This window comes from Xenopus laevis, chromosome 1S (genome assembly GCF_017654675.1).
Source record: "Xenopus laevis strain J_2021 chromosome 1S, Xenopus_laevis_v10.1, whole genome shotgun sequence".
Lineage (NCBI taxonomy): Eukaryota > Metazoa > Chordata > Amphibia > Anura > Pipidae > Xenopus > Xenopus laevis.
The window spans coordinates 93,831,317-93,856,299 of NC_054372.1; the positions used below are offsets into that span (position 1 = coordinate 93,831,317).

The 24,983-nt window shown below is 38.9% G+C and overlaps 1 protein-coding gene across 2 annotated transcripts; it reads left to right on the forward strand.

The window, feature by feature from the left end:
- Nucleotides 1-369: 369 nt before the first annotated feature.
- Nucleotides 370-16,607, forward strand: btbd2.S (BTB domain containing 2 S homeolog). 2 transcript variants are annotated; one of them, NM_001096712.1, is given in 9 exon segments: nucleotides 844-1,304; nucleotides 7,563-7,682; nucleotides 7,952-8,108; nucleotides 8,245-8,350; nucleotides 10,787-10,984; nucleotides 11,355-11,547; nucleotides 13,588-13,675; nucleotides 14,031-14,177; nucleotides 16,446-16,607. In NM_001096712.1, coding segments are annotated over 9 exon segments (1,632 nt in total).
- The last annotated feature ends 8,376 nt before the right edge of the window (nucleotides 16,608-24,983 follow it).

The window sequence follows — 24,983 nt, forward strand, 5'->3', positions numbered from 1 at the left end:
CTAAAAATGAATATTATATTTAAAAATAGCCCCTTTATTAGAGCTCCCTATAGACGTTCTCTGGTCCCTGTCTGTGTTTCAAATGAGGGGTGGATGTGTCCTAATGATCCCTGCCAGAAGCACAGTATGAGGGGGACAGCCAATCACAGCCCTGCAGTCACACAAGCACAGACAGGCTTCAGTTCCCTATCAGGTCCTGCTAGCTGCTGATTGGTTCCTGTCCTACAGTGCAGTGAGCAGAGATCCACCTGTTCCCCTGCACAGCCTGGGAATTCAGGGAGCAGGAAGTGGAAGAGAGGGAAGGGATTATTAGGGGTTTTGACAAAATATTCAATAAATCAGCCCTAAACACTACTTTTTTAAGCACAATTCTTTGATATCTCAATGCACTGGTACATTCTTATTTTTTACACAAAATGTCTCCTTTAAAGGAATGATGCAATCAATGCACATGTACAAACAACCAAAAAAAAACTGTTACAGTTTAATGTCACTACTTAGTGCTTAACATCAAGCAAGGTCATTTCACTTCTCAGATCTAAAGTTCGAGCTCAATCTACTCCTATAAGACGCTGAGCCGTCGAGTTTCCCCAGAGTCCATGTGCATACGGTTGACCCCAAAACCCGGATACAGAAGACCAATCAGATAGTGGATCTTGCATCATGTGGTATAGACAGGAGGCTTGGGCTATGTGAGGCTATGCTTCTACTCTTTCGTCCAATAGACGCTCGCTCTCACCTATGTTCAATGCCCCGCCTCTAGTTAGCAACGCTGACTCCCTTCAATGCCCTCTTCTTTTTCACCTCACCCGGTTGCTATAGAAACAGCGGCCTCGCCGCCTCATGCGCCGCTGCTGCCCGGTATTGTTTGTAAACAGCCCCGGGGACCCACCTCCCTCATCTTCCTCCTCCTGCCTCCGCCCACCGGAGCCTCCCCCATCCAAGATGGCGGCGGGTGGGAGCGGCGGCCTGTCGTTTCCCGGGGTGGTGGGGAACAGCGCCCCCAGCAACCGCGGTGGCTCCTCGGCCTCCTCCTACAACTATAGCGGCGGGGTTGGGGCCTCGTCCCTCGGGAATCAGGCAGCTGCTGCAGTTTCAGCGTCTGGAGTTTCGCCTCCTTCTGCACCACCTCCGCCTCCTCCTGGTGCTGCCGCCGGCCTGCTCCGAGAGCCCGTGTACAACTGGCAGGCCACCAAAACCACGGTGCGTGAGAGGTTCACCTTCCTCTTCAACAACGAAGTGCTCAGCGACGTCCACTTCCTTGTGGGAAAGGGTTTGGGAAGCCAGCGGATCCCGGCGCACAGGTATGTGCTACAGGTGGCCCAGTGACAGGCGGCGGAATACATACTAGCAGGATGCTCATCAGCCATATATACATTCTGCGGCTGCTGCTACTACTTCTATTGGGGAATATGCTCTTAAGTGCTTGTGTCACTTGCCATTGCCACATTGTCTTATACTGAACCTATGCCGTCAAGTCCACCTAACAGACCCAAGCAGTACTGATTCCATTCATGATGGCCCTCATTGAGTAAGGGGCTGTAGAGATCAGTGTCATGTCATTCATAATGGTACTCCTTAACATAACATACTGCACAGTCTGTGAATGAGGATCAGTGTGTCATCATTGGGGACATTGTGAGGGAGACAGGGTTGAACAGGGTGCAACAAGGAATGGTCCCTGCAAGCCTATAGCAAAGCTGGATGTGCTTAACCCTTTGTGCAACTACAGTGAGCAGTGATCCCCAACCAGTGAGCAACATGTTGCTCTCCAACCCCTTGGATGTTGCTCCCAATGACCTCAAAGCAGGTGCTTATTTTTGAATTCCAGGCTTGGAGGCAAGTTTTGGTTGCATAAAAACCAGATGTACTGCCAAACAGAGCCTCAATGTAGGTTGGCAATCCACATAGGGGCTACTAAATGGCCAATCTCAGCCATTATTTGGCACCCCAGGAACATTTTTCATGTTAGTGTTGCTCCCCAACTCCTTTTACTTCTTAATGATGCTCACTGGTTCAAAAGGTTGGGGATCCCTGCTCTAGAGCAACATGTTGCTCTCCAACCACTTGGGTGTTGCTCTCCAACCACTTGGGTGTTGCTCTCAGTGGCCTCAAGCAGGTGTTTATTTTTTAATTCCAGGCTTGGAGGCCAGTTTTGGTTGCATAAAAAAACAGAGCCTCCTGTAGGTGTCAGTCAACACAGGTGCTACCAGACAGCCAACCACAAACTTGTTTGGCATGTCCATGGACTTTTTTCATCCTGCTTGTGTTGTTCCCCAACTCTTTTTACATTTGAACATGGCTCACGTGTAACAAAGGTGGGGACCACTGCTTTACAGTGACACATTGCATTATAACTTGGCTATGCCTTCTTACTGAAGCCCCTTAATACATGATTCCCTAATAGTAACTTGCACAGTGAGCTGTAAAACAAGTGCATGCCCATTGCAGCCTTCCGTGTCTCATACTGCTTCTGGTACACACAGAAACTAGTATTTTTTTTTTTTTTAACAATACTGCTTTATTGAAAGTATACCATATACATGAACGTACAGTGGCAATTTAGATGCATTTCAGAGGTTACAGACAATATGCAGGAACAAATGCAGTTAACAACAAAAACAATAAAAATTGACATGTTGAAAATCGTGGTTGCAATGGTATCACTGTTATTGCAGGCAGCGAACCTATATCCATATGACTGCTAGTGTGTCCAGGAGGTCCAACCTGTGATCAAAACACTAGACCGTGAACCGCTACAGAAGGTTATACAAAAGGAACAGACATATAAGAGATATACATGTACAAAATGCTTGTGTCCGGGGAATATGGGGTTATAAAAGCCACTAAACTGCTACAAAGTTGGCAAGGTGTTAACACTAGGGTAGGACCACAATCATCATCCCTCCTCCTCATCCAGCCAGATCCCCCATATTTTAAGAAATTTTTCCGGGCAGTTCCTTCTCATGTACGTCAGTTTATACATGGGCATTGCTTTCCTAATGAGGTCCAACCAAAAAGGGACAGTTGGGCCAGAGGAATCCTTCCATTTAAGGGCTATAGCTTTTTTTGCAAGCATTAGTAAGATAGAAAGGAGAGTACATTCTGCACTTCTAACAGATACTTCCTCTACCCTGTTCAGCAAAAGTATGAGAGGATCCACAGGGATTAACCAAGTAGTTTTCCCTTGAATATTCTGCACCACTTGCTGCCAAAAAGAAAGTATCACAGGACAGGTCCACACCATATGAAAATAATTGGCCATCGGTTCAGAACATCTGGGACAGGCAGATGCTAAAGTGGGATTCATCCTATGTAACCTTTGTGGGGTGAGAGAAGTCCTGTGCAGGTATTTTAGTTGAGTCAGTTTGTCTCTACTACATATCATCCCATCTGAGTAGGACTCCAGAGCATCGGTCCATTTTTCAGAAACTAGTATTTATTGCCAAATAAGCACACTTATTGATTAGCTTAAGTTGTAAATAAAGTAATCACAAAGAATTATAGTTAATTGAAATAATATAGTGTAAAATATCATGTACATTAACTGTTTTGTGATTAGACGAGAGAGGGGGTCTCCATAAGGTAGAATGTTTACTCACCACATTAGGGAAGTGGCCCATGTGCACTACCTTGAGCACTCAGCATGGTGATTGGACAACCATGAATGAATCTGGAGCAGGCACTCAAATAAAGGCAATCTTCTGTCAAATAGTTGAAATCAAGTAAAAAAGATTTATTGTGTCCTCTGCCTTACACGTTTTGTGTTACAAACACTTAATCATAGGCCTATGATTAAGTGTAACATGAAATGCGTAAGGCAGAGGACACAATAAATCTTTTTTACTTCATTTCAACTATTTGATGGAAGATTGCTTTTATTTGAGTGCCTGCTCCAGATTCATTGACACTAACTATTTCCCAAGTCAGCCACACAATTATATACAGGTTTTCTGTGAATAGCTAAATATTCTACCAAACTGTATCCGTAAAATGGCAAAGGAAGATACATTGATTAACGGGTGTTTGAAGGCAAAAAAAATGTAAACTTGCTCAGGAGTTTTGAGTTCTTTTGCAACTTCATTTATTATTTTTTTAACGGTTCAAAGTTGTTGACAATTGTTACTGCTAATATCAGGCTTTTGGATCAGCAATCCTTTCTTAGAGCTGCATTGTTGGCATTCCGGGCTTAACTGAATATGGAGGCAGCATCTGCAATGAAAAGTAGCTCTGCATAGGACTCTCTCTATACTTTTGTTATTGGGACAGGCAGAGGGAAGTTCTTCCTTACAACTTACCAAGTTCCCTACTGCATATTGATAAGGTCAGTGATCCCAGGCAGGGAAAATCACACTGAAGGGGTACATAAATCCTGGACAAAGGGTGTAGGTAATCCAATGTTATTCGGCAATGGCTGATCCACTCTGGTCATGTGGTCTAAATGAAAAATCATCAAATGCACACTTTCAGCCTACCGTTGTAGTTGGACTCATATGACCAGTGTAATAGTTAAACAAATTTGTACTTTTTAACTATTACACTCGTCATATGAATCCAGCTACAATGGTAGGCTGAAAGTGTGCATTTGTGACTCTTCAGGTCAGTGATCTGACAGAGACCTGATAAGTTCACATGCTTACATCAGAAAAATAACTTTTTTAGGGTTAGGTGCCTATATGTATAACTTTATTCATTAAGTGCTACATTGCACTGTTCAATCTTAAAATGTATAAGACTACACATGGCAGACAAGCATAAATAAGTATACATGCCGTATATACTCGAGTATAAGCCGACCCGAGTATAAGCCGAGGTACCTAATTTTACCTACGAAAACTGGGAAAGCGACCCCCCCAGCGATCAACCGGACTTCTTTGCAAAGTTGATGGTGAATTGCCAAACGGATTACTGTGTGCATTGTCCCACTACCATGTGCAGAGGGTGCTGTGTGATATTGCCATCACTGTTAATCTTTCGTATAACCAACAGAGGGCGCTGTGTGATATTGCCATCACTGTTAATCCTTCATATAACCAACAGAGGGCGCTGTGTGATATTGCAGTCACTGTTATTCTTTAATATAACCAACAGAGGGCGCTGTGTGATATTGCAGTCACTGTTATTCTTTTATATAACCAACAGAGGGCGCTGTGTGAAATTGCAGTCACTGTTATTCTTTCATATAACCAACAGAGGGCGCACTGTTATTCTTTCATATAACCAACAGAGGGCGCTGTGTGATATAGCAGTCACTGTTAATCTTTCATATAACCAACAGATGGCACTGTGTGATTTTGCAGTCACTGTTATTCTTTCATATAACCAACAGAGGGCGCACTGTTATTCTTTAATATAACCAACAGAGGGTGCTGTGTGATATTGCAGTCACTGTTATTCTTTCATATAACCAACAGAGGGCGCACTGTTATTCTTTCATATAACCAACAGAGGACATTGTGGGATATTGCAGTCTCTCCCCAAGTGAACTGTTGGTATAGGAATGATTAAAAGTGACTGCAATCTCAGCTACTGCCCGCTGACCCGAGTATAAGTATATACGGTATACAGAGATTAAGTGCCATGTGGTAAGAGACACAGTAGGAAGGAGGTTCTTTCCCTGTAGAGTTTACAATCTTAATTGATTCTGTCATAATTTTTGATGGTGTAGTTCTTATTTCTAAATTACACTGTGTACACTGCAAATAATTCACTTTACCATGTAAAATTTTATTCCTAACCCAACAAATGTTTTGTTCATGTGCTTTCAAAAAGAGCTAGCACTTAAGGATGGAACTGCTTTCATGCAGGCTATTGTTTCTGCTACTCAATGTAACAGAAGGTGTTGCAGTGGAACATGGATTTTAACTATTGAGGGCTGTTCTTATAGCTACCAGGGAGCTGCTATCTGATTACCTTCCCGAAGGCAGGGGGTGATATAACTTCAACTTGCAGTGCTGCAGTAAAGACTGACTGAAGTTTATCAGAGCACCAGACACATGACTGGGGGCACCTGGGAAACTGCCAATACGTCTACCATGTCAGATTTCAAAATAAAATTTTAAAAAAATCCCTTTGCTCTTTTGAAAAACGGATTTCAGTGCAGAATTCTGCTGAAGCAGCACTATTAACTGATAAATTTTGGAAAAAAACACGTTTTCCCATGACAATATCCTTTTAAGTGTATGAGTCCTGCCCAAATTTAAAGTGCAGATATGCTTAGAAGAGAAATCTAAGCAAGTTTTAAATTATATTCATGGACAGTTTACTAGTATGATACAGAGTTGTCTGTCTCCCAGACTTAAGTATGTCCATTGCCCTCTTTGGATGTTATTTTACTATAATCTGGCCTCGACCATGTAGTATAGTAGGGGCGTTTTTTGCTGATACAGTTCTTAGCATGCAATGGGTTAGTAACGGTTGAGTAAGTTGGAAAATATCAGCCTGCACAGATGATACTCAGAAGTTGATAAAATGTTAACTGTGACAAACATGCACAGTACCATTGTATAAGCCTTTGTTTTCCATGCCAGATTATCAATGTATTTAACTGTCAAACATCTTACCGTATATGGGGCGAGTTTTTGTTTGTACTCTACTTAGAGATATTTTCTTCGGTTGTCGCAAGCCATTTGCTTTCCTAGTCAAGTTAGATGCTATTTGCCTCAAAACCACTAGGCTCTGGCATGTGCCTGTATGAACATTTTTAAATTTATAAAAAGATTTACATGTACTCGGAGTTGCACTATATACTCTAGCAATGATTTGGCAAAAGATAGCTTTCTCAGGTTAGAATAAATTATTCTAACCACTTTCTGACCAGTAATTTTATTTATTTATTTATTTTTTTGCTGGTGCCCATAATGAAATAGCTGGGGACTTTATATCAACACACTTAGAATAATATATCTATAATTAAAAACAAATCATGGATAGTTTCTCTCATTTAAAAGCACATATATAGGTTCAGTGCTATCTGGAAATCTGAGCACTGCTGATCGCTTCCAAAAACACATGTAGAATCCAGTGTATTTTTTACAAATATTGCAAATAGAAAAAATATTTTCATATAAAGTACAAATATACCCTTAGAGGAATTTTTCAGTATAAAAATAAAAAATGTTTCTAATCTAGTTAGCAGCCATAATAGCCAGAACAGTACTTTCTGCTTTGCAGCCAAGCAGTAACCAGTCATTAACTGTTGCTTTTAAAACTGAGCTGCATGCTAAGGATCAATTGCAAACTCAATAAACAGTTATGTCCCATGTGGCTCCCCTTAAAGTCATTTACTAACTCAGAGTTCCTGAAAAGCAGGAAGTAGTGTTCTGTTATGTTAGACATCCAGTCACTCAGTAACACCCAGTCACTCCAGCCTTTATACATAACTACTATATACAATATATAACTATATTCAAAACTTACCAATATGCATTAATTGGGGTAGATATCTTAAAATCGCGTCTTTCTCATTTCTGATTAATAAAAATTACACATGAAATGAATTAAGGAAAGTGACTGAAAATATCTTTAGTGACAGCGATTCATTAAATGTTTCTACTTTATAGGTTTGTGTTGGCAGTGGGAAGTGCAGTCTTTGATGCCATGTTTAATGGTGGAATGGCTACAACCTCCACAGAAATAGAATTGCCAGATGTTGAACCTGCTGCATTCCTTGCTTTATTAAAGTAAGTATTTGATACAGGTGTTGCCTACCATTTATGAGGCTATTTGTGGCATAGACATCCATATTTCAATATAGGTTAATGATTTTGCATTAAATGTGCAACCATAAACAGTAGAAATTAATTTGGTTGCTTTGTTGAGTGTAAATAATCAAAGAGCACATTGATTTATGTGAGTACTAAAATAGGATACAATTATAATTCTTTATATAGAGCTTTACAAAAAATGGTTGGGTTGGGCTGTTGTCTAATCAGCACTAATGTTTTTTGAGGTTTCTGTACTCTGATGAAGTACAGATCGGTCCAGAGACTGTAATGACAACTCTATACACGGCCAAGAAGTATGCTGTACCTGCCCTGGAGGCCCATTGTGTGGAATTTCTGAAGAAGAATCTTCGAGCTGACAATGCTTTCATGTTGCTTACACAGGTATTATTATTATTAACAAATGTGTAAAGTGCTACCATCATTGTAGAGGTCTCTCTAACTGCGAAACCTGATGACAGTGTTTTGGTACACTAAACAAGATTTGACTTCTTGCCTTTCATTCATATAACAACTTAAGGCTCGCCTATTTGATGAACCTCAGCTTGCAAGCCTTTGTCTGGAGAACATTGATAAGAATACCTCAGATGCCCTAAATGCAGAAGGTTTCACTGACATCGATTTAGGTAATTTGTTTAATGTTTGTCTTTCTCCTCGTTACCTGAATGCTAAAACTTGGTTTGCAAAATCTAAAACTGCTTGAGTGTGATGGCACAGTTTAGGACAATGGCACACATAGTATCGGTCGCCAATCTCACAGGTGGCAAATTTCAGGAAAATACCTTTACATGTGCTGAACTGGCATAATTATGGAAAAATGCCTTCCTTTACATTTTCCCCACAGTTATGCCAGATGGAGTAAATATAATGGCACCGCTTTGCATTTTTGTTTGAATATTTAATTTTACTTTATATTTAGTTGTCATGTAAGTGGCCTTTTTAATGAAGCGGTCAAGTAGTTCTAACTTTCTAAAAGTACAGCATAAAATACCCGGTAGTGTGCCTGATAATGACTTTGGATATGTAGCAGTCACTCAAGCTTTACTATTTTAGGCACTTATTTTAGCACCATATGACTACTGTTCAGTGCTGCGTACATAAGTATCACTGTATATATAAAAATTATACATACCTATATATGGAGAAGCTTTACCAGAGCTATTTATCATTAGGGAAAGTTATTTGGGATGTAGCATTTTTCCCATTGGAGCCTACCAAAATGAACCATTCCCAGCATTATTTTTGGTCTTCATGCAAGTCATGGTAAAAAGACTAGTGAGTGGAATGCAGACTGTTATTAATTACTGTGTTCCCACCCCCAGGCTGATGTAAGCGCTTCCTCCCAGCATTACATGTTCATGTCTTTATACAATATAAAGTTTTTGAAGGAGCCTAAAACTTATTGCATACAAACCAGTTATCATCAAGTTATCATCAGATCAGAATATGCAACATGTCCCATGATCCAAAACATGCATAGCTGTGTTCAATTAAATAATATTGTTTTCTAAACATCTATATGATTACTCTTTATAACACTAGGGCTAAAATTGGTTGATTCTTTAAAATGATTAAAATGATACTGACGGTTACTATGAAAATCCACTGAAACATCATTATTACTAAAGATTATGGACTGTAGTTGCCTTTGGAGGATTTTTTCCAAAGAAAGTTTGTTACAGTATTAATACAGATGTTATTAAGTAGTAGGCAAATGGAAGAAACCCCCTGATTTGTAAAAAAGAAGGAAGTGATATCACTCCAACTTGCAGTGCAGCAGTTAAGTGATTGAAGTTTATTAAAGGACATGCAAATGCAAAAAAATAAAATGCCATTTTTACTTTCTTTAATGAAAAATAAAACTATATCCAATATACTTAAATTAAAAAATGTGTACCGGTTTTATAAGAAACCTGCAGTGAAATTCTCCCTTCATTAACTGCTGTGGATATGAATTGTCAGATGGTCCCTAACTGCTCTGCAGGGAAACAATCATACTTATGAACAGAAGGGGGAGCCCCTGCCTTCCCTGCCATGCAGAACTCAAGCAGCTTTGTTTGCTTCCCTGTAGAGCAGTCGGTGTCTGTTTAGAGATTTGTATTGGATTTAATTTTTGCCTTTACATCCCCTTTACTGTTTCCAGCTCCAGCTGCAGGGACTAAGATCATGGAGCCAGATTTAAACAGATAAATTGGGATTCTGTTTGGAGGATTATTTTGCTGCAGCCATTGGTTCTGCAGAGTTGGAGAAAGTTTGTATTAAACAATACAAAAACTATAAGATCCACATTAGATCACATGACAACACAGGACCCAGTGCAGTCTGCATATTCTGATTATTAATCAGTCATGCTGTATCAGCTTCTGGCAGATATTATTTGACTTGCACTGTTTTGATTTATGACAATCCCTAAGCAGCAGCCCAGACCACACTGAGCATGTGTACAGTCTTGGTCTTGCAAAGATGTAACAAAGTTACAAGATGGCGACCCCCTGTGGCCAACTTTGAAAGCATAATCATTTGTTTGATTAGGCTTGTGGTGCAGTAAGTTCATGTTTTTGTTTAGTATACAAAATACAGCATTTCTAACCTTATTCTAGTTTAGACTTTACTTCCCCTTTAAAGCACAAGTCACATAACTGAGGGCACCTTGGAAACTGACAATATGTCTAGCCCCATGTCAGATTTCAAAATGAAATATTAAAAGATCAGTTTCCTCTTTTGAAAAAATGAATTTCAGTGCAGAACTCTGCTGAAGAGGCACTATTAACTAATTAATTTTGAAAAAAAACTATTTTCCCATGACAGTATCCCTTTAATGAAACTCAGAGATTCTGCTCAGTAGGGCCAAAGATAACAAATGTATCAAGTAAATGTATCAATTTAAAACAGTACTGTGTGAGACCACTACACACATATACTCTCTCTCCCCCTCATCCGCCTTCAGAAATAGGTATATATTTCTATTTACTTGTATCAGTGTTTTTTGAATCTCCTGTCTTTATACTAAAATAAGCTTTTAATGGCAGTCTGCTTTAAAAGTATTGTGGTTGCCTCTGCAGATACACTAGTTGCTGTGCTAGAGCGGGACACCCTTGGAATACGAGAAATTCGACTTTTTAATGCAGTTGTGCGTTGGTCAGAAGCAGAATGCCAGCGACAACAACATCCTGTTACCTCTGAGAACAAGAGAAAAGCTCTTGGCAAAGCATTGTCTCTTATTCGCTTTCCTCTAATGACCATTGAGGAGTTTGCAGCAGGTATCTAGTGCTTCATGCTATTTTGATTCAACAATAAATGTATATTTCAATAATTGCGGGGTGATTTTTTTTCGTTGTGAAGCAGCTGTCCTTTAGTGGGTCACTACTAAATGATTTATGTAAAGGATATGTCAAATGCATGCATGATTTATCTTAGTCTCTGGGCTCTGTTTAGAAAGTACATAATCTTAAGGGTGGAGTTATTTAAATCTTTAAATACAAGATAACTTTTATTGCTCAAATTATTTGGTTCTAAGCTCTTTAACATATATTTGGAGATGTAATGTGTGCATACATATTACATCTCCAAATATAGATGAGATTGTTGTTGCCATAATCCAGAAATAAAGTCCGTCTTTTGTTTTTTTAGGCCCTGCGCAATCTGGAATACTGACTGACAGGGAGGTTGTCAGCCTTTTCCTGCATTTCACTGTAAACCCAAAACCCCGAGTAGAGTTTATAGACCGACCACGATGTTGTTTACGAGGAAAGGAATGTAATATCAACCGTTTCCAGCAGGTGGAGAGTCGCTGGGGCTACAGCGGGACTAGTGACAGAATAAGGTAGGTATTTTTTCTGGAAAATGTCTTTCAAACGTTCTAATAAAGAAACAGAATAACTGTAATTTATGAGTTCCAAATAACTCCATTTACTTTCTACACTTACGATGATATGTGCAGTTTTTTGTTACTTTAGATCTGTACTTTTCAGAAAATAATATATTTTCAGAAACTCAGTGGTTTGGATTTCCTTTCATTTAGGAACTCAAAAGGTGACACAGATGGATCAATTTTTGATATATTTTAGGTCTGTTTAAAGATACAGTAACACCAAAAAACTAAAGTGTTTTAAAGTAATGAAATATAATGTAATGTTGGCATACACTGATAAAACTGATGTTTGCTTCAGAAACACAACTATAGTACATATAAACAAGCTGCTTGTGTAGCAATGGCAGAAATTGAAAAAGGCTATATGGCACAGGTTAAACAGTGGATAACAGATAACACAGGAGATTGGAGTGCGCACGTAAGTGCATGTCGTCACATTGCCTTTTCTAAAACAGAGTACACAACCAGAAATGCAATTTTATAACGTTATTTATGTATTAAACATTAAAGATAGTTAACTTTTTCCAGGATAAAAGTGTTGCTGGAATTGGGTACAGTGGATTTTTTCCTTATAAAGTTTGTGTTACTGTGCCTTTAAGGGTAAGTGCACTGTTGGTCTTACTACTCAGTCACATTGTTGGGGACTTGATTTTAAATGCAATACAAATTTAGAATGCTAATGGATAGTGCAAGAATCATGTACAATGAGGGGCCTTGATATGGCATGTGAGCTTACATATTTTTACTGTGTGGTACTAAAACCTAATTTTTTGCAATAAATATTTTTAAAGGCAAACTGTGCGCTGGCAATTTTTGTGCACACATGTAATGCACTGTCTCTACCATATACTCTTCACTGCAAAGACAAAATTATGCAACCATATAATATACAAATCAGAAAACGAGGCTTTTATTGATATTCAAGTGTGGAAATTATGAACCCAGACTTGCCGAAAGTAGGGAAAGGATTTTATAACCCAAAATGTAAAACATTTAGCCCATTGTTGCTACAGCCAAACTAGTTGTGTAGCATAATTGTGGCAAAAACAATTTCTTCTGGAAATTCAGGATTTTCTGACAGCTATTAGAGGGATAGAAGCAATGAATGCAGAACAAATTTGCCACTTAGTTTAAAGCAACAGTACCACCAAAACATATCAATGTAATTAAAATATAATCTCCTGTTGCTCTGCACTGGAAAAACTCTACTATAGTTTATATAAACAAGCTACTGTGTGGCCATGGGGGCAGCCATTCAAAGCTGAAAAAGGAGAAAAGGTACAGGATACACCACAGATAACAGATCATTTCTGTAGTATACAATGGTATTCTTCAGACCTTATCTGTTATCTAATGTATATCCTGTGCTTTACTGGCTGCCCCCCACAGCTACACAACAGCTTGTTTATATAAATATAGTAGTGTTTCTGATTTTACTAGTGCAGGACAACACTGCATTATAATGTCATGCCTTTCAAGCACATTTATTTTTTGGTGTTACTTTTCCTTTAAGCAGGGCAGCACAAATCTATGTGCAAGGGCCACTGAAGAATGCTCATTTTGGCATACTGTATGACTGGTCTTGTGTATGAGCTTTGGGATTGGTTTGGACAGGCTATCATGCATGTGTCACCAGTCACAAGATGAATACAGATCTTGCAAGTCTTTGGGCAGATTGGTTAGATGCCGAGGAGGGTCAGTAAGTTGATGTCCATCTGTGAACCCACTGGTTACATTGCTGTAGGATTTTGACAATTTGATAAAATGGAAAACTGCCCATCACTTAAGAAGTATACACAAAATGATACAGATATATGTTTTAAAAAGGATATTTTGGGAGGATTGTTTTGTTTAACTGTTTTCCTGTTGGGGATGAAGGATATGGTAATGCATTCAAGTGGTTTTACTTGCTGACCTTTTACTATCTAGTTGCAGGGCGCACATTTTACTGATCAATGCTGGCACTAATATGTCTGTCTTAAAATTTTCCAGGTTTTCAGTCAATCGCAGAATATTTATTGTGGGGTTTGCGTTGTATGGCTCAATACATGGCCCCACAGATTATCAAGTTAACATACAGGTAGGGAATGCATGTTCAAGCAGAGTGTTCTTACTTTGTCTATTTCACTCCTATTATAAACTGTTATGCTCTTTGCTGGGAGTTTCATTGTACAGCTTGCTGCATACAAATCATTGGCATATATTTTCAGAAATAGATATTTTACATTATTTACAAATTATGAAAAAAATGAAATGATCCAGTTTTTTATTTCTGTTCCATGGAACCATACAGGGCACAGACTCTACTGGACCTTTAAATATTCTTTGTACCTGATTGTAAAATAAGCAAGTTATTGCATTTTTGTGCCTCCTTTTGATTCTTCTGTCTACAACTCCTCTCTCTCCCTAAACTTTGTCTATATCCTGTTTCATAGATCATCCACACAGACAGCAATACAGTTCTTGGTCAGAATGACACTGGTTTTAGTTGTGATGGATCCTCCAGCACCTTTAGAGTCATGTTTAAAGAACCAGTAGAAATCCTTCCTAATGTCAACTACACCGCATGCACCACTTTAAAGGTAATACATCTAGTGTTTTCTTGATATACTGTAAAACAGAAATGTAAAAGTTTCAGGCCTAACATATACAAGACATTTAAGTCCACAAGTGCAGCGAGCAGAGTACAATTTTTCCTACAATGCAGTGTAGTTTTTTAACACTACTACAGAAACAGGTGTTTTTAAAGGTGCCATATTTTGGATTTCTGGGTTTTGTTCTGTACATGGCGCATGAGAACTGCCTCTGTGCTACTCTGCATCTATAGGTCAGCTTTATAGCAGAAAGGACAAAGATTTCTAGGGATCTAGGACTTGGCATCCGATATATTTTTGATCTGTGGAATTGCTTTTGTTGTAAGCAACACACAAGTCAGAGTCAGTTTTTAACTGACAATCTCCCATACAAAACTGCTTGTATAAAGACTGATCACTGAAAAGGTGATAATGAAGAGTAACTTGATTATTTCTGAAATGGGACAGAACTTATAGTTAGAACGTTTTTTATTTTCACTAGCCAGAACTCATATGAAGTACAGGTATGGGACCTGTTTATCCAGAATGCTCGGGACCTAGGGCTTTTCAGATAATAGGATCTTTCTCTAATTTGGATCTTCATACATTGTATACTAGAAAATCATGTAAACATTAAGGGGGTTATTTGTAAAATCTGAAAAGATCTCATTATTTTCTGAAAGCTACTCCGACCAAATCCATAAGGGTTTTTGCCCCTAATTTATCAATACATTTTCCAGAAAATTTCTGAGCGAGGAAAAAATTGTGAAAAAAAAATGATGAAGAAATCGGATCGTACATAATTTTCAGATTTGATGACCAAAAACTCAAAAAAAATTTTCGGATTTCCCCCCTAAAACCACAAAATCTTTGGATTTTTTCACGAAACCCAGCGCAGATGAGGATATTTTCTGGACTTCTAAGTCAAAGAGAATAGCCGCTCCAGACCCCTCCCGAGAATTCTTCCTCAGTTCCACATTAGTCCTGGGTGCTCAGTCACCAGCACCCCAAGCTATACATGTAGTAATTAAAAATGGATTTAGGCAGCACTCCGGATAAAATAAGGAAAACGTTTATTGCAATAAATGGTGGATCCAAATCACTTGATGCATTTCAGGAAGAGTTCCCTTAATCATAGGCTTCCTTAAATAGGCTACACAACCGTGACATCTACTGAACATCATTTACATTACAAATCTAAAAAACATACAATTGTATATAACATGAATCAGAATATATTTCTCAAGCACTTAGTAAAACAATTGATTTATTGTATTCTCTTAAAAAGCCAAGAAGCAAAAATTGAGCTGTTAAAAAAAAATGTATTCATTCTGGAACTAGTGCTTATAACCCATATATATTGGGAGGTCAAAGTAGAAAAGGAGACCAAGTGAAATCATTTAATCCAATTAATATAAGATCATGTCTCGTTCAATCCCCTTGGCACCCTAATATCTATCTTAAAAATCCAGAAGGCCTCTCTCAAATTCAGGGGTCAGAGAATATCCCCACCCGTAAGAGGGATTTTTACTTGTTCTATAACGTTCACGCACAAGTCCAGGGTACCACTGGATGAGCACACTGCGAAATGTTTGCCTATCTGGGATTTCCCATCTTACTTCTCAATGGCCCTTATGTGTTCTCTACTTTTTTATTCTGACTTTTAACACCCTCGGGGTTTAAAAATAAAGAATTAAGAGTTTTTTCCCCCCACTAAAAATTCAGATTTTATAGTAAATAAAAACCTAATATTTTTAAAATTTTTGGAATTCAGACTTTAATAAATAACCCCCTATATAAGCCCAATAGGCTGGTTTTGCTCCCAATAAGGATTAATTATATCTAAGTTTGGATCATGTACAAGGTACTGTTTTCATATTACAGAGAAAAGGGAAATCATTTTTAAAAATCTGGATAAAATGGAGTCTATGGGAGACAGCCTTCCTGTATTTTCTGGACAATTTGGTATCGGGATAACAGATACTCATCCCATAATCATTTTATTACACCAGTTCCCATTAAAGGCTAATCAGCTTTAGAAATGAATAGGATATGTAAGTGACAAGAAATGTTGCGGATATTACCCTTATTCTACAGCAAGCCTTTGCTTTGCCTGGCAGAGCGTATTTCTTTAAATATTACTTTTGTCAAATGTGTTTAGGCCAAAGATCCATAGCCTTAACTAATGACTCTCCGAACATTCCTTGCAATGTTATGTGCTTTCCCACCTGTTGTGCATTTATATATAAAAATTATTTAATTTAATTGATTTTTCAGGGTCCAGATTCCCACTATGGTACAAAAGGACTGCGCAAAGTAATCCATGAATCTGCTACAACGGGCACCAAGACGTGCTTCACCTTCTGCTATGCAGCAGGGAACAACAATGGAACCTCTGTTGAAGATGGACAGATTCCTGAAATAATCTTCTACACATAGGTGGGAGAGAGAACATTCTGTATCCGACCAGGCCAACTGGTTTGTGGACACTGTGTAGGTGCAAGGTGTGGATGGCCTGATGCAGAATGCTTTGGAAGACTTCCAATTCTGGCAAAATGACCTATATTACCTCCTTCCATACCTCTGAAACTTAGCTTGTCATAGGCTTTTTTGGCATGCCTAAGATTCTTTCACAACCGTGTACACTTGCTTTTTCAGTCAGACAGGCAAATGACTCATTGTGTGCTTGTATGTATATATATACACAATACACAAGAGCCATATCCTGTAAATTATATCCTGATAAACGGTGACTAGTGATGTCATCAGTTATAAACGGTGAGTAGTGATGCCATTTTACTTACATGACTCCTAAAACTTGTGTATTATAATAAATAAAGTACCCCTTGTTTGAAAATATGAGGATATTCAAAGTAACCTCAGAGTTCCATGACCTGTATAAAAACACTCGTCCTTCAGGCTTGTGCTTTTATATGGTCATGAAACTCCTCGGTGACTTATAATATCCTTATATTTTACAATAGGGGTTACTTTATTCACTATATATATCCTTGCCAGTAACACCAGAATCTGATAATCTGGTGGCACCTAAATCCTTTTGTAAGGATACTAGGATGCTTAATGTTTAGATTCACTTTATTCTCGAAGTTAAAACAAATTATAAATAAGGGGTTGCCTTTCTTTTCAGTGGTGTAGATAAATGTATACACGCCTATAAACAGTGTGAGGGTATTTAATATATATACATATATACACATACAAACCTTGTGTATAGAATAGATATATTCTAGTCCAGTTACATGAAGTGGTGGAATTATCTGTTCTGTTTAGCCACTGCCTTTAATACTCCACCTGAGACATGTTTATTTTGTCTGTGACATTTCAGCTTTATTCAATGTTACCCTGGACTCTCTGTAGAGGACGGGCTATGATCAGCATTTCATTAAGGTGATAGTGGAGTGCATCTAATATGCCACAAAGAGGGAAGTAAAACCATATGGCTCAAGCCACGTTATTAAAGTTAATAAAGATACAAATTTATAAGCTATTTTTGGAATGTATATAAAGTTTAAAGTACTTAACTTGGTTATAAAAACCTACAAATAAAAATGTTTAGCAATTATATGAAGGTGTCAGAAAAGGTGTAAGGATTCTAAAAGGGCACAGCCTGTTTTCTATTTAGCAATTTCAGCCTTTAACAAAGGAACTTATTGTCACCCTAAAATCTCTAGATTTAAGATCCTAAACTTTGTAAGTATTCTGGATGTAAATATAATGGCTGCTTGCTTCTTCTTTGTTCCTTAGTAAGGAGATACTTTTTTCAAATTTTCCCCATGAGAAAACTGCTTTACTTCTTGAATGTATGAAGGTCTCCTAGATCTGCCTTTGTCTGCACTCCTACATTACCTGCTTCTGACTTTGTACATAGAAGTCAATAAAGATGTGTAAGAAATACTGTTTGTCCTTCATTAAATAATATTAGATCTTTTGGAGCAGACATAGATATTTGGTTTGGTAGTTGCACTTCATCGTTCATGTTTGTGCAGTATCACTCTACTTTATTTCTTTAGCGCACGAGCAGAAGATTTAGCTCAGAAGGCCATGGAAATAGAGATGGAACAACACAAAAAACAAATTGCCTGCTTGTTCAGACCACTGTTATTTTAAACAGATTTTGCATCCTTACGTTAACTTTTAGTATGTTATTGAATGTCCCATTCCTAGAAACTTTGCAGTTTGGGTTGATTATTTATTGTTTTTGAATTATCTGCCTTTATCTTGTCAACTTTCAAATAGGAGTCGCTGATCCCAGCAGCCAAAAAATGATTGCTATGCGAGGCTACAATTTTAATATTAATTTTTGTGACTTACCTTCCTATTCAGTCCCCAGCCCATTTCTAATCCTGTCTCTCTTTTAAAAACTGCCTGATTGCTAGGACAACCAAATAGCTGCTGAGATAAACAAAAGAACTGCTGAACAGAAAGCTAAATAACTGGAAAATGTCCAAAAAAAACGAAGACCAGTCAATAGCAGGACCAGCCTTATTTGTTGCAAGGCTAAGAATCCACATCTTGATATTAAGAAGATTCTAAGTCCAGTATACTGAAAGGTTGCTTCTTCTACCAGTGGTTCTCAACCTCCCTAATGCAGCGACCCTTTAATACAGTTCCTCATGTTGTGGTGACCCCCAACCATAAAATTATTTTTGTTGCTAATTCATAACTGTAATTTTGCAGTAGCTGCTCTCTACACGTGTGACTGGTCCACATAAGTACATTATGGCGCCAACCCTGTCACATACACCTGTATTTGTACGGGTTGTATGTGATGGGGCTGGCACTATGATGTCATCACGCCGGGTACTCGTATGTGGGCGCAGAGCCAGGCCAAGGTAGTTTGGCACCCTAAGCAAGGGCTTCAATCAGCGCCCCGTTCTGTAGGACCATTTCCAGTCAAAATATTGCCCCCAATCTGTACCTGTGTCAGCCAGCAGCCAAAATATTACCCCCAAATCTGTACCTGTCCCAAATAGCCAAAATATTGCCCCCAAATCTATTCAGGTGCTAGCAATACCCAAAATATTGCCCCACAAATCTGTACCTGTTGTGCCAGCATATTGCCCCCAAGTCTGTACCTCTTGTGCCACCAGCATATTGCCCCCCAAGTCTGTACCTCTTGTGCCAACAATGCATTGCCCCTAAAGCAGCAGCACCAAAAATATTGCTCCAGATCTGACTGTACCTCTCAGCTCAGTGCTCACTATTCTCCAACAACACCGGGCCGCCAGTTTAAGAACAAACAATTGCACCGTCACCACCTGGCTGAGCTGGCTCTCTTCAATGCACACAGCTGCACACCAACGCGCCAGGCCAGTACAGTTCTCTATGCAGAGTGACGTCACCATGCGCCGCTTCATACAGTGCATGCGCATCTGGACTGCTTCGTTGGAGAACTGTCTTTCCCAGGGCAAAGTGAAAGTAAGAGGGAAGTGAGGAGCAGAGCGGAACTCTGCTGGAGCATCGGAGAACCTTCAAACATAAATAAATAAAAAAATTCTTTCCTTTTAAAAGTGGACCCCCCTATGACTGCGCCCTAGGCGGGCGCCTACTCTGGCGACCCCTGTGAAAGTGTTGTTCGACCCCAAAAGGGGTCGCTACCCACAGGTTGAGAACTGCTGTTCTACAGAGACCTGGGGAAAACTCTATATCGATTGCAACAATTCCTGATAACTGATTATAAACTGATGGAACAGGTTTTTTTGTAAACTTATTAGCCTCAGGGTTAGGGGGTTGTCACGTTTGTTCAGTGGTATCTGGTGGCATTCACACTTATAAGAAGTGCTACCTTCTGACAACACATCTCCACAGATGTTAGGCCCACACTGTTAACTGTAGTATTTTTTGGTATCTCATATGGCACCATGACATCTCCAGCACATAATGTGAGAGAAATGGATAATGAGATTGCTGACAGACGTTTATAATGGCACCACAAGCATGTTATACATTGAGAGGCACTGGGTAGATGTACACCAAATACATTTTATGCTGTAAAAGTCAGTGGGTGCTGGCAAACTAAACTCCAACTAACTACAGTTGGACCAATTTCATATTGATCAAACCATAAATGACATCCTCATAAATGACAGTATCATGTCAGAACATGCCATTAATAACTTAAAGGAACAGTTCAATGTAAAAATAAAAATTGGGTAAATAGTAAATATGTGCAAAATAAAAAATGTTTCAAATATAGTTAGTTAGTCAAAAATGTAATGTATAAAGGCTGGAATGACTGGATGTCTAACATAAAAGTCAGAATACAACTTCCTGCTTTTCAGCTCTCTAACTCTGAGTTAGTCAGTGACTATAAGGGGGACCACATGGGACATAACTGTTTCGTGAGTTTGCAATTGATCCTTAGCATTCAGCTCAGATTCAAAAGCAACAGTTATGACCCATGTGCCCCCTCCTCAAGTCACTGATTGGTTACTGACTGGTAACCAATTAGTGGAAACCAAGAGAGCTGCAAAGCAGGAAGTAGTATTCTGTTATGTTAGACATCCAGTCACTCCAGCCTTTATAGATTACATTTTTGGCTAACTAACTATATTAGAAACATTTTTTATTTTGCACAGCCTATTTATTTACACAGTTTTTATTTTTATACTGAACAATTCCTTTAAAGTTACAAGCAGGAGTGCAAGTGACAATTCAAACACCGATACACTAAAAATTAATTGGTACTGCAAGAGTGGTAGTGATATGCAGACAGCCTCTAAATTCACTGTTTTTGTGATTTATGCCGGCAAAAACCACATTGTGGGTTGAATACTGCCCATGGGCCCCCTCCCCCCATTGCTATACTGGCCCTAATTCCTCCGCAAGCACTCTTGTTTAACAACTTTTAAGAAAACAGACCGCACTCATTTTTTTGGGCAAATGGAACACAGTTTCGCTGAATTCATCTGCGTTATTTCCAGTGTTTGGAGTTCAATTGTTGTGTGTAGAGTCCTGCAGCGGGTTGGGTACCCACGGGTTACCCGCAAAAACCTGCGGTACCCTCCGGGTTGCCTTTAGAAGTTCCAGGTGCGGGTATACCCACGGGTCGACGGTTCTGCGGGTTGCGGGTCGAGCTGCGGGTCTTCTCAATATCGATATTCACTCCTTTCTTCTGGTCACGTCTACTTCCGATGACGTCACTTCCGGTTTACAATGACAGCACTTCCTGTTTTACTCCTTTTTTTCTGATCACGTCTACTTCCGATGATGTCACTTCCGATTTACAATGACAGCACTTCCTGATTCTTGATGGTCAGCGGGTCCGGGTTGTAGCGTGTAGCGGGTCCAAGCGCGTAAGAATGAGGGTCCGGGTTGTGGATTGCAGGTTGCGGGTCCGGGTTCGGATCCCAAAAAATGGACCTGCGCAGGACTCTAGTTGTGCGTCCTGTTCTTTTGGTACAATTGGGCTGCGGTAATTGATCCAGAGTACTGTGGTTACTCTGAAGCTTCCAGCTGGTCAGGAGGTAGTGCAAGCTCCATGGTTCCATTGGGTCAGTAGGCACAACAGGACCGAATTCAGAAAGAAAGGACTGAGCACAACTATATGGAAGTGTGAAGAGCACTTTTGACGCAAGTGTCTTTAATGAAAGTGGTTTTACACACAACTCACTGCAGGGGTGCAAGTTGACCGCTGTACTATGGATCACAAATAAGCATTTAGATCTTTAAACGGCTTGCAGTCTATAAGCCTATACCTGAAGCTAATGTTAAAATGTGCTGGTGTTCCAGTGGACCAGGTGCAGGACAGTCATCAGTGAACCATTAAAAGTTGAACATTGGTGCACCTATGGAAGTAGCTTTCTCAATTACAGTATTATCTTTAGCTCTTAATGACACTCCCTAATATATTGCTAACTTATGGGACGTGAGGGAAATAATGAATTTATACTTACCAAAAATACCTTTCTCATTTCTCTACCTCTGTCCCACCAATCTACTCTCCTCAGGTCTGGTCTGTATTCGGTGTGCCTTTTTCTTGTTTTCTCTTCTTTAACTTTTCCTTTGCTTTCAGTACCCACCATTTCCTTTGTTTTGCTGTATCACCTAATTTTTTGTCTTAACCTAAAGTTCTCCTTTTTAATCTTTGCCTTCCTATTTTGCACAGTGGTGATTGGGGGCAGTAATGCAGGCAGGCAGATATTGGAAGAAGCTTCACATGATGAGGATCACTTTGCCGGGTCACGATCACAGTATAACCAAACTTTGATAAAACAGTTGAAGTTTTATTGATCCATTCATAATATAATTGAGGCAGACAGGGGAACAAGCTTAACACATTTCTTGACTCATTGTCACTTCATCAGAAGCTAAGCTAGGGACCTCAAGACAGAGAATGTGCTTGTGTCTCAGGGTCGCGCAGGGCCAGAGCTCAAGGTCAGGGGAACACCTGCACAGAGTTATGGGATTGTTATGGTCAGGTATCTTTATCTCTCACCTGTCTTGTTCAAATAATATGATCTTATTTAGTTCCAATGAAGCATATATGCCTTCATATCTCACCCTTCACTCTGGGCCCCCTTAACAGTGTTACAGATATATAGAAACATTGGGGTAAAAGTCACCCTGCTATAGTTCTCAGGGCACAAATACGTGCTTGAGTATAATTCCTTACAGGCTGCATCCATTTATACATGAAATTGCCACTGTGCCATCCCGGTTTAGTGGGGGCGTGTCCACAAAAGTGGGCGTAGCCTCCAGAAAAAAAATTCACAACCCTTTATGAGCATGCCTTTTCCTGTGGGCAGGGCGACACCCACCACACATACCATCCCTTCACCATTTTGTTCCCAATTCAAGCACTGTGTGTATATAGTACAGTAATGGGACTTACAGTATTATCCAGAATGGTCGGGACCTGGGGTTTTTCGGATAACGGGTCTTTCTGTAATTTGGATCTTCGTTTAAGTTTACTAGAATATTATGTAAACATGAAATAAACCCAATAGGCTGGGTTTGCCTCAAATAAGGATAATTTATATCTTAGTTTGGACCAAGTACTAGGTGCTGTTTTATTATTACAGAGAAAAGGGAAACCATTTTTAAAAATTTGGATTGTTTGATTATAATGGAGTCTATGGGAGACTTTCCATAATTTGGAGCTTTCTGGATAATGGGTTTCTGGATAATAGATTCCCATACCCCTGTGCATGTAAATTTACAGATCCAAATTAATATTTTAATGGTGAATATTATAAAGTATGTGTGCATGTGTTCTAGAAAGTTTTCTGTGATCAGGAACAATGACAGAATGTGATGATTATAAACTGTAATGAGCAGGGCCCTCTTTACCTGCTGTATCTGTCAGTATTTGGATGTTTGATGTATACATCATTATATTGTACAGTGCTGTTGTTTTTAGTTGTTTTCTTTTGTGTTGACCAAAAAACGGTTCAGGTTTGCTTTCTGTGCCGACTTCTTCCTCTGTTCATTCAGGGTCTTCTACCCAGTGTCTTACCAGGGTCTCCTCTGCAGAACTCCACTGAAGATACCGAATTGGTAAAAACGAGTTCCGGTATTTCTGAATTAAAAATTTAATTTTATTTCCTCTTCTATTTAAAAGAGACAGTAAGCAACCCAAACCACTTTGTTAATGTAAAGTAGGTAAAAGCAGATTTACCGATGCCTGGAGAATGAAAACTTTCGAATTCACCACAATCTCAAGTTAACAGAATGCTTAAAGCAAATTGATAATGCTGAGTTAATGGCCTACATCATGGAATATATTAAGATGTAATAAATGTAGAACACAGAATATATATAATCCCAGTAGAATTTATGAATATGTATAGAATTCTAATATGGCCAATTTATTTTAGAACATAATAGCAATTAACATTTTCTGTTTTGACTATTTAATTTTGATTTAAAAAGTCAAATAAAAATTTGCCTAATATAAGAAAACTAATTCTAAGCAACTCTTCAATATACATTTTTTTAAAATTTTCAGTGATTTTAAAGTTAAAGGGATGGTTCATCTTAAAGTTAACTTTTAGTATATCCTTCTGCCCAGCCGAACCGAATCCTATATTGTATATGCAAATTAGGGGCAGGGAGGAAAATCATATGACTTTTTGTCACAAAACAAGTAAAAAGTGATTCGGATTCGGTTTGGTATTCGCCCGAATCTTTCGCGAAGGATTCGGCCAAATCCAAAATAGTGGATTTGGTGCATCCCTACTTCTGACTCTTTCCAGCTTTCAAATGGGGGTCAATGACCCATCTAAAAACAAAATGCTCTGTAAAGTTATATATTTATTATTATTGATACTTTTTAATACTCATCTTTGTATTCAGGCCTCTCCTATTCATATTCCAGTCTCTTATTCAAACCAGTGCATGTTTGCTAGGATAATATAGACCCTAGCAACCAAATTGCTGAAATTGCAAACTGGAGAGTTGCTGAATAAAAAGCTAAATATCTCAAAAACCACAAGTAATAAACGATGAAGACCGAATGCAAATTGTATCAGAATTTCCCTCTCTACATAATCCTAATACATAATATTAGTTTAAAGGTGACCAACCCCTTTATTGTAAAAAGAATTGCTATTGAAAACAGCATTTGCCTAATTCCTGGTTGTTACTTTTTAAGCAATGTTGCAAAGGTTTTAGTTTCCCAGCAAATACAGGTCTGTTAATCAGCTGGCGTGTCTTACTTTTTTCAACTGCCAGGTAGAGTCCTGCATTGGGTCCACAGAATACCTACGATATACCTGGGACTTGGTCAATTTATACTTAATTTGCCCAGTGTGCAGGGGGCCTGAGGGTACCTGAACTGCTGCACTAAGGTGG